Genomic DNA, 13,156 nt, shown 5'->3' on the forward strand with positions numbered 1-13,156 from the left:
TATTATTGGGAATGCCAAATGCTACAGTGGAGAAAAACGTTTGATATCACTCATGACTGGAATATGTTATTATTAACCATAGCAGGCCACTGTAAAAAGTTAATTAAATTTTATAGAGGAAAATCGCCAAAGCTTTAACAATACCTATGAATGACTTGCCACATTCAGAATAGAGATATGCAATAACAAACATTGGGCCACGTGATTTAGGTTCTCGCTTGAAATAGTAAGTTATTAAAAGTAGAATATAATCGACAGGGACATTTGATACTGAAAAAGAACAAGAGCAAAGTAAAGAAAGAAAACCTATTGTGTTTAGTTTTGATAAATTCAAATTAAAATGTACCATTACACTCAGAGGATCAATATGAAATTCAATATATGCAAAATTTGTATGAAGTACATGACTGATAACTGTTCTGTCCTGAGCTTTTGTTTCTATAGCACCCACTTGACCACACCAACAGTTTCTCGCCACCAACAGGGGGTATTTGCAAAGAATAGGGAGGAATATCATCAAAACTGGGAAAGGTAAGCCCCGAAGGGGGGTGATAACACCATAACTTTCACTTATGGTCAAATTCTCAAAATTTGACCCCAAACTTGAAAATTCTTCAAACATTTAGAGACAGAGTGGATAAACATAATGTCGCAAACCACATAAGGATGGAGCATTTGAATCAATAAGATGGTGAAATAACACGCAGTAAAATGTGGATCATGTTGATTATGTTTATTCCAGTGTGCAGAGGAGTCAATTCCCTTCACAAAGTTTATAAATTCACTTGAACCAAAACTAGGAGCACCCGGTGCTGCAAGAGTTAATAGTCACAATACCCAAGGATAAGCACAAGAGCATGACTGATATGATGGGACTGGGATTTTGCTACACTTAATTATTGTAGACACAACTAAAACTATAACTGAAACTAATCAAAACTAAACTAAACTAGCAAACAATTGGTAAAAACTGATTAAAACTGATATAAAATTGAAAATCTGAAGTCGAAGCTAAATAAAAATAAAAACTAATGAAAATTGCAAAACTATTACAACCCTGGTCCAGACTAAGATGGCGTTGGACATCTTCAGGGTAGAAAAGGCTTGGTGTGACCAAGGTGTGGTTTGGCTTGTTGTATGTACATTTCAAAATGTTACAGCTCTGGATGGACCAGTTACCAGGGCATGGAAGGATGACAGACTTCATTACATGAGGAGAAGGGAAATTTTCGGGATTGAAGATCCACAGGGATGACAAGGCTGGAGCAACGGTACTCGAGAGAAGAATTTCTGATACTTTCTGAGATATGATGACACTAACCTTCTCTTTTAATTGTCTAGCTCCAATGAATTGACACATGGGAGTGTGTCAAAAAGGGGGAGTTGAGTCCGAACATCAAACAATGGTTTTATGAACATCTTATGACGTTATTTCTGTGTTTAATAATTTAGCTATGGTAAAACTTAAGCTTATAATGTGTTAGACTTAGAAAGGGTTCACTAATTTTTGATTTCTTTTACATACACATAGATTATGATTAGAATAAGTCCCTGGGTCAGAGAGTCCTGAACATAATATTTTAAACCAAATTTGAATCATTAGAACAACAATGGATAACAATATTAGATTATCAAGGCTAGGGAGAGAGGTGTTTGGTTTTCTGTCTCTTGCAGAGAAAGGAACAGACACCAGACGGGGACACGGAGATGTGAGGACCCTTCACAGCAGAGACAGATGTAGGGACTGCCGAGACAGCAACTGGGGTCAAGTGTCATGGCGTTTGGGCTCCTGGAGAAGATGGATCCCACAAACACAGCAATAACCATGAAGGGGTTGGCGAAAACCAGGAACACCAGACCAACGAGGTTCGAGAGGCTCTTGGCAAAAAGGGGGACACGGCGGTGATCCCAAAAACACACAGATCCTTGTTTGAAATCGGGGCAGAATAATCCCCAGAACTGTGCAATGACTAAAGGGTGGTCTAACCCCGGAGGTCGAAGAAAGAAGCTGAGAATCACCCAACTGGAAGACACTGGTAGCTGCAGCAATAAAAATAAAGGTTAAAAGCTCCTTAGACAGAGGTTCTAGTCTAAGTACATTTGAAAGGTATAAGGGGGCATTAAAAAGGGGGTGGAAAACTGGAGCACCAAAATAAAGCTGTGGGAGAATTGGGGAGTGATGGGAGTGTCATCTGTAACTGCTGTTATGGTTGTAAATCTAACTTTGCTTGCATCTGAACTGCGTGAACACAGAGGTCATCCCACATATGGTCCACCCGTTAAAGGGGGACAGAGGGCCTCAGGACCAAGAAGAACTGGACCTTGCAATGCTGGAGTGCATGTTATAAGTGATCTCTTTTAAGAGATCAAAAGGGGGAATTATTAGATTATTCTGTTATTATATGTTACCTTATATATGTAATCAAAGTAGTTGAATTAGAATACTGCTGTAGATCATATTATACCCTTTAATATAGAGTGTGTGAGCTGTATGTAGTTTAGTTCTCATTATACTTTTGAGTTAACAGAACATATTCACATATTAGTTCATTAGATAAATGTGCATCACTCTGTATCCTTGATCTGCTGGGAATGTGTTACACTGTTTTCTTGACATGTTCTATTGTTGAATCATGAAGAGAAGGAGACTCTGTGTCTAAGACAGGGGAGATAGACAGACCACATTCCATACCCCCACCTTACAGAAAGCAGAGAAACAACTGCCGAGGTCATAACTTAGGCGCTGTAACGGAGAAAGAATGTGATGTTTTGGCTTTTACGACTAGATGGGGGCCACTAGAGACTATAAAAAGCTGAGCAACCCGTCACCATTTTGAGACTTGCTGTGACCCTCTTCAGGCATGTCTCCCCATCATGATGGTCCTTATGCTCTTAAGTGTTGAATTGTATGGAAATAAATGATTGTTGATTGAGCATAAATACACCGAGTATTGTCCTTCCTTCAGCCCAAAGATTCAAAGAATTGGGAGATTTCAACACTCTCAACCCAAACGAATCATCCACATCTGGAAGTTTTTTCCAAATACCGTGGATATCCACTCAAAATTCACTTATGTGTTGCTCATATAGTTTTCAGTTAGTTGGCTAAAAAAAAATATAACTAAGAAGATAACTTCTGCTTTCACACCAGGAAATGTCTGAAGACACTTTAACTCTGACTGATCCTCCGGGAATCCGTGTGAGTCTTCGTGTGAAATGTGATGTAAACGTGGCCTTAGACATATTTGCTTCATCTCAGTCCTCTGGTCTATTTCTACAGGTTTGGATGCAGGTGTAACTGGTTGTCAGGTGTGCTGGTGTGGTACCTGTAGCAGCAGGTGGTATTTAAGGATCCTCTGAACAGGTTTGAGCAGGTATGAACCCAGAGGCAGCGAACGTTTAAGCGAGGACTGGCGGTCCCGGAAAAATTTGGCAAGAGATTTGTTCCTCATGCACTCCGTCAGCGCCGCCACCGAACTGCAACAGGAGAGAGGAGACAGACAAGTGTGGACAGGTCAATGTGAATGAGACAAGGTTTTTAAAATGTGCTCGAAACCTAACGTATGGGAAAGCAATACAGCTGCTGTAGGGCTTACTTTGGGTAGTTGGTGCAGTACTGTGTGTAGATGTCAAAGTACTCGCTCTGAAATACAACAAGCCAAGAGTTTTATCAGCCGCTGCTTGTACGAACCATCCTCACCCAAATCCAATCAGATCTGGTCTCACCTTGATGACGAAGCACCTGGCGATGGCGACGGGGTCGTTGTCACACTGGTCGAGATCCTGAAGCAGCTCGCTGTGAACAGGAAACACTGTCACCGTGGCGACCCCAGCAACAACAACGCTTTGCATGTCACCAGGAGCAAACCAAAGGAAACCTGAAGTTTTTCTCTCGTTTCAGCAGTTTCCTTGGTTCTCACTTCAGAGTCTGAACCCTAACGCTCATTTTAATATTTCATGATGTTCTTCTGATGTTTTGGAGTTTTTACCTTTAACCATGAAGGCAGACAAGAAGGAGGGAGGAGAGCAGACGAATGACATGCAGTGAAAGTCTCTGTTACCTTCTACTCGAATGACTCGACTAACACTAAACCAAAGGCTGACATCATGGTGGTCATGGTTATTTTTATATATACGATCTGGTTTGTGTTACGGTGTTCGTCTGTGGCTGCACCGTTCAGGAGTGAAAATGGGTGAAACGGTTTGTTCATATTTAACCTGCTGAATCGTTCCTAAACATGAAGGCACTCAAAGTCACAGCAAACAGAGCACTCCATGTTGTGCAGTAGAACAGCGCCGGTCTGCAAAGCAAACTCACCCCTCGACAGGAAACAGAGAGCGCTGACATGGGGGAGACGTAACATCAACGTTAACCGTTTTAGACAAAATATCGTGCTATGATAACGGACACATTAAACTTTATCTTCTTCACCTGTTGAACTCGTAGATGTCCTCGATGTTTCCAAAGAGAGCGCAGACCAGCTCAGGACGGATCGACAGATCCGACTGGTCGGACTGATCGATGATGTGAGCCAGGTAGTCCTGCAGGGTAGGAGGGAGAGGTTAGTAGAGTGGACGGAAGGAAGGAAGAGACAAGCAGGGAAGAAGAGGATAAGAGGAAGTGACAGAAAGGTCAGGGGTCACTTTTTAAAAAGCTCAGCGTCAAATAAAACACCCTTTAAAATAAACTGGAATGTTTCCATTTCTCCAACAGGAGGCAGACTGAACGCTCACTGAGCTATACCACAGTAATCTGATTACTTCTGGCTTGATCAGAGATGCAGACTGTTTAACTCCTCTCTGGAGGGGAGAGGGAGGGGAAACAGGAGGACAAAGGAGGGGGGAACAACTAAGCTGTAGTGCCTCTTCACTTCACTGTGCAATACCTTTTGTGCAATACTTTTGTTAATAGTCAATGGTGCAATAGACTCCAAACTTGAAATGTGCAATTCACTTGTATCTTTATTTTTATTCCTATTTATCCCCTTCGTATATTTTATTTATATATGTCTCTGTATTTTTATATATATATATATATATATATATATATATGTGTGTGTGTGTGTGTGTGTGTGTGTGTGTGTGTGTGTGTGTGTGTGTGTGTGTGTGTGTGTGTGTGTGTGTGTGTATATATATATATATATATATATATATCTCTCACTCCTGGTACCACTAGCAGCTGGATAGCGTAGTGGTTAGACTACACGCCTTTGGAACGCCTTTGGAACAGAGGATCGCAAGTTCGATTCCTGCCTGGGGCGTCTGTATCCAGTAAGGGTCCTAAGGCTAGACCCCCTATGCTAAGCGAGCCTACCGCAGACATGAGCGAGACAGATAAATATGAAGGCATGCCGGCTCGGATGTCGCCCGGATCAACAAGGTCCGCGTCAGGTGTTGAGGAACCAGGGCACCCTGACGAAAAGTGGGCTACTGGAACAAGAAGGCATCGTTGTTGGAATGCTACTACGCAAGTAACCCCGGCGGAAGGGGCTACATGAATAGGATGACGGACCTATGGATTCTTCGACTGCTCTCACAGCTAGAGATTGACGAGGTACAACACAAATGCTACGGCAAGGAGGAGTCAGGACGCCAGGTCAGGGGGGAGATATCATCACCCCCACCCGAGATTGGGTACATAGCCCCTCCATGGAGAAGGAGGCTAGATCAAAGTAGCACGGAGGGAGGTTAGCCAACTAACGGAGTTGCAGAAAGGTGCGACAAAGAAGGTGCATAAGAAATACAGCAAGCTGTCCATACCTGAGGCCTTGGAAACTGCCAAGCAAAGACTCACAGCCTTGGCCAGCCGCTTGAGGAGGTACACCAGAGAGATAGAAGGCAGGAGAATAAACCAGCTGTTCTCCACAGAACCAGCAAAGGTGTACTCTCAGTGGCAAGGGAACAATAATAAGAGAACAGCACCACCAAGGCTGGAGACGGAGCAATACTGGAAGAGCATATGGGAGAAGGACGCAACCCATAACGGCAATGCTCAGTGGCTAGTGGATCTGAGGGCAGACCACAGCGACCTCCCTGAACAGGGTCCAGTAACCATCACAGTGGCAGATATCCAAGGAAGGGTCTCCAGTATGAAGAGTTGGACAGCACCAGGGCCCGACATGGTTCACGCCTACTGGCTAAAGAAGCTGACTGCATTCCACGAGCGTCTGGCAGCACAAATGAACCAGCTGCTAGTTAACGAGAGACACCCGGAATGGCTAACCGAAGGTCGGACGGTCCTGATCCCCAAGGACCCCAAGAAGGGACCGGTCCCCTCCAACTACCGACCAATAACCTGCCTCAGTACTACATGGAAGCTCCTGTCAGGCATCATATCGGCTAAGATGAACAGGCACATGGGTCAATACATGAGTGGGACACAGAAAGGAATTGGCAAGAATACCAGGGGCGCAAAACACCAGCTACTGGTAGACAGAACAGTCAGCCGAGACTGCAAGACCAGACTGACCAACCTGTGCACTGCCTGGATTGATTACAAGAAGGCCTATGACTCAATGCCCCACAGCTGGATACTGGAATGCCTAGAATTGTACAAGATCAATGGGACCCTAAGAGCCTTCATCAGGAACTCAATGGGGATGTGGTGTACAACACTAGAGGCCAACTCCAAGCCCATAGCACAAGTCACCATCAAGTGCGGGATCTACCAAGGAGATGCTCTGTCCCCACTGCTGTTCTGCATAGGCCTGAACCCCCTCAGTGAGATCATTAACAAGACTGGATAGGTAGTCAGAACTGAGGGGATTGAACTACCAGAAGGCAACATTGCAGACATAGAGGACAGTTACAAGTACCTGGGGATCCCGCAGGCAAATGGGAACCATGAAGAGGCCGCTAGAAAGGCTGCAACCACCAAGTACCTGCAGAGGGTCAGGCAAGTCCTGAGGAGTCAGCTGAATGGTAAGAACAAGATCCGGGCCATCAACACGTACGCCCTGCCCGTGATCAGGTACCCTGCTGGGGTAATAGGCTGGCCAAAGGAGGAGATAGAAGCCACTGACATAAAGACAAGAAAGCTCCTTACCATGCATGGAGGGTTTCACCCCAAGTCCAGCACCCTGAGGCAGTACGCTAAGCGGAAGGAAGGGGGCCGGGGACTGGTGAGTGTCAGCACCACAGTCCAGGATGAGACAACGAACATCCAAGAATACATTGGGAAGATGGCCCCAACTGACCGAGTGCTCAGTGAATACCTCAGGCAGCAGAAACCCAAGAAAGAGGAGGGAGACGAGGAACCATCATGGAAGGACAGGCCCCTGCACGGTATGTACCACCGGCAGATAGAGGAGGTGGCTGATATCCAGAAATCCTACCAGTGGCTGGACAAAGCTGGACTGAAAGACAGCACAGAGGCACTAATCATGGCAGCACAAGAACAAGCTCTGAGTACAAGATCAATAGAGGCTGGGGTCTATCACACCAGGCAAGACCCCAGGTGCAGGCTGTGTAAAGATGCCCCAGAGACAATCCAGCACATAACAGCAGGGTGCAAGATGCTAGCAGGCAAGGCATACATGGAACGCCATAACCAAGTGGCCGGCGTAGTGTACAGGAACATCTGTGCCGAGTATAACCTGGAAGTCCCGAGGTCAAAATGGGAGATGCCCCCAAGGGTGGTGGAGAATGACCGAGCTAAGATCCTGTGGGACTTCCAGATACAGACGGACAAAATGGTGGTGGCTAACCAACCGGACATAGTGGTGGTAGACAAACAGAAGAAGACGGCCGTAGTGATCGATGTAGCGGTTCCGAATGACAGCAACATCAGGAAGAAGGAACACGAGAAGCTCGAGAAATACCAAGGGCTCAGAGAAGAGCTCGAGAGGATGTGGAGGGTGAAGGTAATGGTGGTCCCCGTGGTAATCGGAGCACTAGGTGCGGTGACTCCCAAGCTAGGCGAGTGGCTCCAGCAGATCCCGGGAATAACATCGGAGATCTCTGTCCAGAAGAGCGCAGTCCTGGGAACAGCTAAGATACTGCGCAGGACCCTCAAGCTCCCAGGCCTCTGGTAGAGGACCCGAGCTTGAAGGATAAACCGCCCGCAGGGGCGTGCTGGGTGTTTTTTATATATATATATATATATATATATATATATATATATATATATATATATATATATATATATATATATATACACACTCAACAAAAATATAAACGCAACACCTTTGTTACTGCTCCCATTCCCCATGGGATGGACGTAGAGACCTAAAATTCATTCCAGATACACAATATAACCATCCCTCCCAAACAGTGGTCACAAATCAGTCCAAATGTGTGGTAGTGGGCACATCTGCTTTATTGAGATAATCCATCCCACCTCACAGGTGTGCCACATCAGGATGCTGATCTGACATCATGGGTAGTGCACAGGTGTACCTCAGACTGCCCACAACAAAAGGCCACCCTGGAATGTGCAGTTTTTTGTGCTATTGGGGGTCTGGGGACCCAGAACCGGTCAGTATCTGGTGTGACCACCATTTGCCTCATACAGTGCAACACATCGTCGCATGGAGTCTATCAGATTGTCAATTGTGGCCTGTGGAATGTTGGTCCACTCCACTTCAATGGCTGTGCGAGGTTGTTGGATATTCGTGGGAACTGGTGCACGCTGTCGTATACGCCGGTCAAGCACATCCCGAACATGCTCAATGGGTGACATGTCAATGGGTGAGTATGCTGGCCATGCAAGAACTGGGACATTCTCAGCTGCCATCTGCCCTGAACAATGTGAACCATGATTCATCCGTGAAGCGCACACCTCTCCAACGTGCTAGACGCCATCGAATGTGAGCACTTGCCCACACAAGTCTGTTACGGCGACGAGCTGGAGTCAGGTCAAGACCCCGATGAGGACGACGGGCATGCAGTTGAGCGTCCCTGAGACGGTTTCTGACAGTTTGTGCAGAAATTGTTTGGTTGTGCAAACCAATTGTTCCAGCAGCTGTCTGGGTGGCTGGTCTCAGACGATCTTGGAGGTGAACCTGCTGGATGTGGAGGTCCTGGGCTGGTGTGGTTACACGAGGTCTGCGGTTGTGAGGCCGGTTGGATGTGCTGCCATATTCTCTGAAACGCCTGTGGAGACGGCTTATGGTTGAGAAATGAACATTCAATGCACGGGCGACAGATCTGGTTGACATTCCTGCTGTCAGCATGCCAATTGCACGCTCCCTCATTGCTTGTGGCATCTGTGGCATTTTGCTGTGAGACAAAACTGCACATTCCAGGGTGGCCTTTTGTTGTGGGCAGTCTGAGGTACACCTGTGCACTACTCATGATGTCCGATCAGCATCCTGATGTGGCACACCTGTGAGGTGGGATGGATTATCTCAATATAACAGATGTGCCCACTACCACACATTTGGACTGATTTGTGACCACTGTTTGGGAGGGATGGTTATATTGTGTATCTGGAATGAATTTTAGGTCTCTACGTCCATCCCATGGGGAATGGGAGCAGTAACAAAGGTGTTGCGTTTATATTTTTGTTGAGTGTATATGTATATATATATATATATATATATATATATATATATATATATATATATATATATATACATACACACATATATATATAATATTCTGTAACTGTAACTTCTGTCGGTGCTGTGCTTTTGGAAACTGAATTTCCCAGAGGAACCCACCCGAGGGATTAATAAAGTTTTATCTTATCTTATCTTTCTGTTTGATTAAATATATATATATTCCATATGTTTGGTATTTATTATTGAGGTAAGTACATAAACACATTTATTGTTTTAAATAAAAGTGATTACGTAATTATGTTTATTTTTATAAACTGAACTTTAAAATCTGTGTATCAGTTTATGTTTAATGTGTCAGAGTTTACTTGATTTTTAAATATTTAAAAAAAATGGAGAAAACTCGTATGTCTGATGTGTTTACTGATTTCATATTACATATTCTATCTCACTTAGAGCTTTTTTAGAGCCTAAAACTTGTTATTATTTTATTATAAGGACAGGTCTTTGTTATTCTCTGAAACCTTGGTAAATAAATCATAATAAATATCTGTTAGAGTATTTCCGTTTTTCCGTTGCTCCTTCACTGGTTTGTTTTTTGTTTTCCTAAGTTTTTTAAACAGCCTGGTTTGATTGAGTCGTACTTCAGACACTGAAACAGGTGCGTGCAGCTCGGTGAGCCTGTTACATAAGCAGCTAATCCCATCACTGCAGAACGTCTTAGCTTGTTAATTATAGTCTGGCACTGAGTCATGGCTGGGGTAACGACTGACACCGCGAGCTGTCCTCTGTACGTGGAGATGCGTTCAGGAAACGCGTATGTTTCACGAGCCCAAAATGTTCAGACTAAGAAAAATGGGTCAATTTTTGTCCTGAGTGCTTTCAGAATAGAAATGAAATGTTTGAAGTTCAGACAGTTTTACCTTGGTGAGTTTAGATTAAAACTAAAGGATGAGAAGCTCATGCATCAGCAGCTTAAAAACCAAACCCTGTCCAGCTCCATGGTCACTGATCATCGTTTGAAAATAAGACGCCAAGGATGGAAGTGTTTCTACTTCATGTTCTACACCATGGAAATGATCCTGGGATCATCCACCGCCACCCTCTGTGGACATCCAGGTGTTTTCATGAGATCACAGACTAGACTTTCAGAGAAAAGCTTAGCGCCTGAAGTTACTTTAGAGATAGTTTCAGGATAAAGCGTCAAACCATCAGCGAGCGTGATCAAAGCAAACTTGACTCGTCCTGAACCCGCCGCTAGCGAGCAGCGATCGATGTTCCAGGTATTCGGCAACAGAATTCCAGGAACTCAGGAGGTGGTACTGAGTTAAACTACCAATGAGAATAAAGGATATGGTTGGACAGGTGGCTACCTAGGCAACCACAATGACCAACCATCCACATCAGTGAAAAATTTGAGCCCGTAGAGCCCACACCTGTTACCATGACACCTATAGGGTCACGCAGTTAGGTAACTCACCTCCACGATCATGCGCAGATCTCTCACGTACATCCTCTCTGTCTCGATGATCTCCATGACGACGCGGTCTAGGTAGGTCAGCTGAGGGTTGGGCGCCATGCTGGCGCGGATAAACGGTGAAGCCGGCTGCCGGCGGCTCAAGGTACGACTCGCCTTCCAGTCTTTGTTGTTGTTGTTTTTGTTGTGAATGAAGCTCCGCCCCTTCCTGTTGGGTTGGGGGCTCGACCCCTGGAGGTCTGCAGCGACCTCCTCGGGGCTCAGGTTAAGGTTGATGTCAGGGTCCGAGGAGGAGCTGGTGATAGATGAAGGCAGCGCAAGGTTGTCGTCTCTGGAAGATCCAGACCCGGAGGACAAAGTGGAGATCAGGCTCACGGGGCGCCGGTAAGATGCCAGCAGGTCGGAGGAGTCGGAGGGTGTGGACGATGGAGCACGCTCATCGCTGCTGATGGAGGCGGTGGACAGGCGGGGGGACTCTGAGGAGGGGAGGGAGAGAGATGATGTCACTGATAGCAAACTTCTACATCATCACCTTTCACAATAAAAGCACTGAGGTTTTTCCACTGTCAGAGTGAGAGCAGAGTTTCACAATAAAAGCTTGTGTAAGGAGAAGTTAGAACATGATGAATGTTTGTCCGCAAAGACAGATAAAGCAGTGTGTTATTTTGGTCCTGGAGTCTGAATTCACTTTGAGGAAACACTCACGCCTCACATCCACAGCTGCAAACATCTGGACAGGTTGTGGCCTATTAACCACACCTGAGGAATGTCAGGAATCCAAATGTGTTTAGATGTTTTTACAGTGAAGAAACAGTTTGTACTGTGTGAAGCAACTGAACGAATGAGCAACATTTCAACATGTACATGCGGGCTGCTTGGCTGGGAATCAAATGTTCAGGAACTGACTCATCAGGTGGTTCGAGCTCCGGGAGTTTCAAAGTGAAACGCCTCAAACGCCCATTTCTTCCATCGACCTATAGTTCCTCTGGTGTCCAGCATAGGCAGCAGTGAGTTAGTCCCCATTGACTCCCATATTAACATAAACATGTTTACAGCCTGTAAAAAACACTTTGATCTATCTTCAAAACACCTGTAGTCAATAACTCACCTGTTTAGTGTATGAAGACTGAGAGTTTGCATTATCAGGGGCGTGGCCTCTATGACTTACAGGTGCATGGTTACACAGATGGGTGTAGCTGCTAGCTGTCTTATTTGTGCTGTTTTATCCTTTAGGATGAGTTTCATGATATCATCATGACAATAACAACATGGCTGCTGTGCAGTTACTTGCTGATGCTGGCAGATGTTTACAGGTATGACACTGTGAGAAAGTGGAAGCTACACATTCGTGTTTCATGTATGTAACCAGATTCTCGGATCAGGTGTTCAAGCATGGTCCAGCCAGCCAATCACAGCAGGTTCCCACAGACTCTTTCAGTGAAATCAGCATGTAGCAGATCAGCGATAGTCATTGATTCCTTTTTGATTAATTGGTTTAGCTTCATTGACAGATTTCTTGGAATCGCATACTGAGAGATTTGGTTGGCGCACGTACCGGCTAACCAGTCCTCTGAGGGTTTGGCTAAATATCTGAAGAGCAGCGACACCGACAGTCCACCTGAGACACAGACACACACATTCAACATGTGGACGACAACAGTAGGACAGCAGAGCGCTCCTCAGACAGGAAGTTCCTGCTGCCACCGTCTCTGATGTTCCCATTAAACATGCACAGAACTATCAAACCTGACTTCAGAACACAGACAGAGCATGCTCCCCAACAGGTGGAAAAGCAGGCACACAAAGGCAGGGGGTAACCAGCTTTCGGACCTGTCCTCTCTGCTTCGCTGCACACACATTACAAACTGCACTTGAACACAACAGCAGCTCAGGTCTGAATCATTTCAAACGGATCCTCTGTCCAATACTCAACAAACTCAGACACAAACACAGTTTCCTGAATTTCCTTCAGAATAAAAGTCAGTTAAAAGCCTTTAATGTGAAGCTGTGGGTGAAGTAAATTAACCCTGCAGGACTTTCAGCGGGAGGATCAGACGGACCTCTTCCGGCTCCGAAGAGCAGCTCAGCCGGAGGGTTTCACGCTGTGTTCACTTCCTCCCACATGACAGGAATCTCAGAAGCCAAAACACAAATCCTCCTTGAGAGGGAACACAGGAGA

General features: G+C 45.3%; 2 protein-coding genes and 1 long non-coding RNA gene across 7 annotated transcripts in view; 2 read left to right on the forward strand and 1 right to left on the reverse strand.

Annotated features, from left to right (window-relative positions):
- LOC146652857 (uncharacterized) overlaps positions 1–13,156 on the forward strand; it is a 134,484-nt gene that overhangs the window by 76,769 nt on the left and 44,559 nt on the right. The window lies entirely within an intron of this gene.
- Positions 1–13,156, reverse strand: part of LOC146652858 (pleckstrin homology domain-containing family G member 3-like) — a 38,203-nt gene that overhangs the window by 17,056 nt on the left and 7,991 nt on the right. For 3 of the 5 annotated variants that reach the window (XM_085381216.1, XM_085381218.1, XM_085381214.1), the window contains 6 exons: positions 12,533–12,595; positions 10,981–11,453; positions 4,433–4,542; positions 3,727–3,796; positions 3,597–3,643; positions 3,327–3,477 (listed from right to left, as the gene is read on the reverse strand). In XM_085381216.1, coding sequence (XP_085237342.1) covers positions 3,327–3,477; positions 3,597–3,643; positions 3,727–3,796; positions 4,433–4,542; positions 10,981–11,453; positions 12,533–12,595 — 914 coding nt within the window. The remainder of the gene's footprint in view (positions 1–3,326; positions 3,478–3,596; positions 3,644–3,726; positions 3,797–4,432; positions 4,543–10,980; positions 11,454–12,532; positions 12,596–13,156) is intronic. The other 2 variants (XM_085381217.1, XM_085381215.1) reach the window with 1 other exon arrangement.
- LOC146652859 (uncharacterized) lies at positions 5,882–10,156 on the forward strand. Its single transcript, XM_085382609.1, has 3 exons — positions 5,882–6,122; positions 6,407–7,766; positions 10,112–10,156. Exons 2-3 carry the CDS (start codon positions 7,047–7,049, stop codon positions 10,154–10,156), a joined length of 765 nt encoding a protein of 254 aa, XP_085238735.1. The 5' UTR covers positions 5,882–6,122; positions 6,407–7,046.

This window comes from Rhamphochromis longiceps, linkage group LG15 (genome assembly GCF_057381845.1).
Source record: "Rhamphochromis longiceps isolate RC_006_pf linkage group LG15, R_longiceps_female_GT1.1, whole genome shotgun sequence".
Taxonomy (NCBI): domain Eukaryota; kingdom Metazoa; phylum Chordata; class Actinopteri; order Cichliformes; family Cichlidae; genus Rhamphochromis; species Rhamphochromis longiceps.